The 2,084-nt window shown below is 29.8% G+C and overlaps 1 protein-coding gene across 1 annotated transcript; it reads left to right on the forward strand.

Annotated features, from left to right (window-relative positions):
* Positions 1–1,233: 1,233 nt before the first annotated feature.
* On the forward strand, positions 1,234–1,787 carry LOC105970568 (uncharacterized). Its single transcript, XM_012995401.2, has one exon. The coding sequence runs from the start codon at positions 1,347–1,349 to the stop codon at positions 1,551–1,553; it is 207 nt and encodes a 68-aa protein (XP_012850855.2). The 5' UTR covers positions 1,234–1,346; the 3' UTR covers positions 1,554–1,787.
* The last annotated feature ends 297 nt before the right edge of the window (positions 1,788–2,084 follow it).

Here is a 2,084-nt window from a genome sequence, read left to right on the forward strand (position 1 = left end):
GTTAACTATCCGACTGCTAACTCCTGGAAAACACCATCCAACACTCCTGTTTTTACAATTGAGCAGGTATCGGGAGCTAAGCCCACCTTTCAGAGAAGGTATTGTTTTTGCCACTAGACCCCAAAACCAGTGTCTATAAGCACATATTTATAAAGTCCATACATCTATATAGTCCATTCTTATTTGGCCAATTAGGGCTTCATCACCTATATGAGACGGCGGGACTGAAATTGAAACGTATTGCTTTTTGTGGACTAAAATCTTGGAAAAATAATATAGGGATGGAAATTGGTTTTGACATTTAGAGCAACTCCAATGGGTTATCAAACATGATATTCAAACCTTTAACCATCATTTACACACTAAAATTAGATATTTTTAACTTCAACGGGGTTATCAAATGAAGGTTCTATTTTGATAATTCACCTCTTGAGATGTGAATATACTTGCCGGAAATTGAGTTATAAAAAATGTCTATCTAAACATCCAATCACAAGTTGACATGTGGCAATTACAAATAAAATCACCCATAAACTTTCAGTTGATAATTAATTTGATAACCCTAGTTGGAATAAATGGATTTTAATCAATATTAAATTATTATCTTAAATATCAAATAAATATTTAATAATTCAATTTTGATATTTAGCATTGGAGTTGCTCTAGCATAAGAAAAAAAAAAAAAAGAAAAACCATCCCTTATTTTTATTCATTATATGGATTATAGTTTTTATACTTCGATTAAAACATGGATATATATACTCAAAAAAAAAAGTTCATATGCTCAATTATTGGACATATTGGAGGCCTCCGGGCTCCGCCTAACCTTCCACTATATTTATTGGGTGTTTTAGTATTATAAATTTATAAGTCTTAATTGGGAGTTAGTTGTTAGTAGGGTGAAATCAGCATTTAATGAAATAATTTGTTTTATTACAGAAAAAATATCATAAGAAACAAACAAATATATATACATACATATATATATATATATATATATATATATATATATATATATATATATATATATATATATATATATATTATTGTTTTATTTTTTTTATTATTTTGTTGTCAATGAATTGTTTCATAGTGTTGAGATCCTACCAAAGCTATCTAAATAATAATTATTATAATATCATAAAGAAATTCGTAATATAAAAACGAATTTGAAGAAAAGTCAACGGAAGCATCACCCCCGCAACACTCGACCCATAACTCCAGCGCCTATAAATACTCTCCACATCTCTCTACTAAATAAAACCATAACTTCACACCCAACATACACTCTTCTTACACTGTACAAATTTCTTCTTCTTACATCCAAAAAACAAAAGTAAAAAAAAATGGTTTGCTTCTGTTTCCTAGTTGATCAGACAAGGAAGGTGAGGCAGAGCAAACCGGCCGCCGGAATATGCTCCCGTTGCGGCGGCGGCGCTAGCGTCGCCGACATGAAAACCGCCACCAGGTTTTGCTATGTCACCATCTACTGGAAGACTTGGAGGGCTATTATCTGCACTTTCTGTGGTTCCATTTTGAGGTCATATCGGTAAATTCCAATTATTATAGGGCTTTGGAGGGATTATTATTTCTTTATTTTTTTTTTCTCCCCTTTTTCCTTTTTATTGGTTATTACTTATTTTTTTGGACTTTTAGATGATTTGTATTAGGGCTACTAGGGTATTAATATTAATAAGATTTTATTTAATATTTGGATGATGTACTAACTCCATTGTTGATGTATAAAGTTGAAGAAATTTATGTATTATTATGATATTTTGTTGCCATTTTTTCACCTTATTATAATTTCTTGCAAAAACGATCGAATCTACGTACACTCGGTGAAGCATTCACCGAGTTTATACCGTAACCATTCGTCTACATACTTCATATATATAAATATTTAATTTATCATGTGAAATATACGTTCGTTTTACTTGAATCAAATGATTAATTAAACTAAGTGGAAAGATTTAAAAAAAAAAAAACAAAAACAAAAAAATAGTATAGTATTTGTTTCTTGAATGTTTAAAAAAGTCCAACAAATTAAAGATCGTTTAATTAATTAATCTATATTTATTTTC

Source organism: Erythranthe guttata, chromosome 8 (genome assembly GCF_056151865.1).
Source record: "Erythranthe guttata isolate IM_541 chromosome 8, IM_541, whole genome shotgun sequence".
Classification (NCBI taxonomy): domain Eukaryota; kingdom Viridiplantae; phylum Streptophyta; class Magnoliopsida; order Lamiales; family Phrymaceae; genus Erythranthe; species Erythranthe guttata.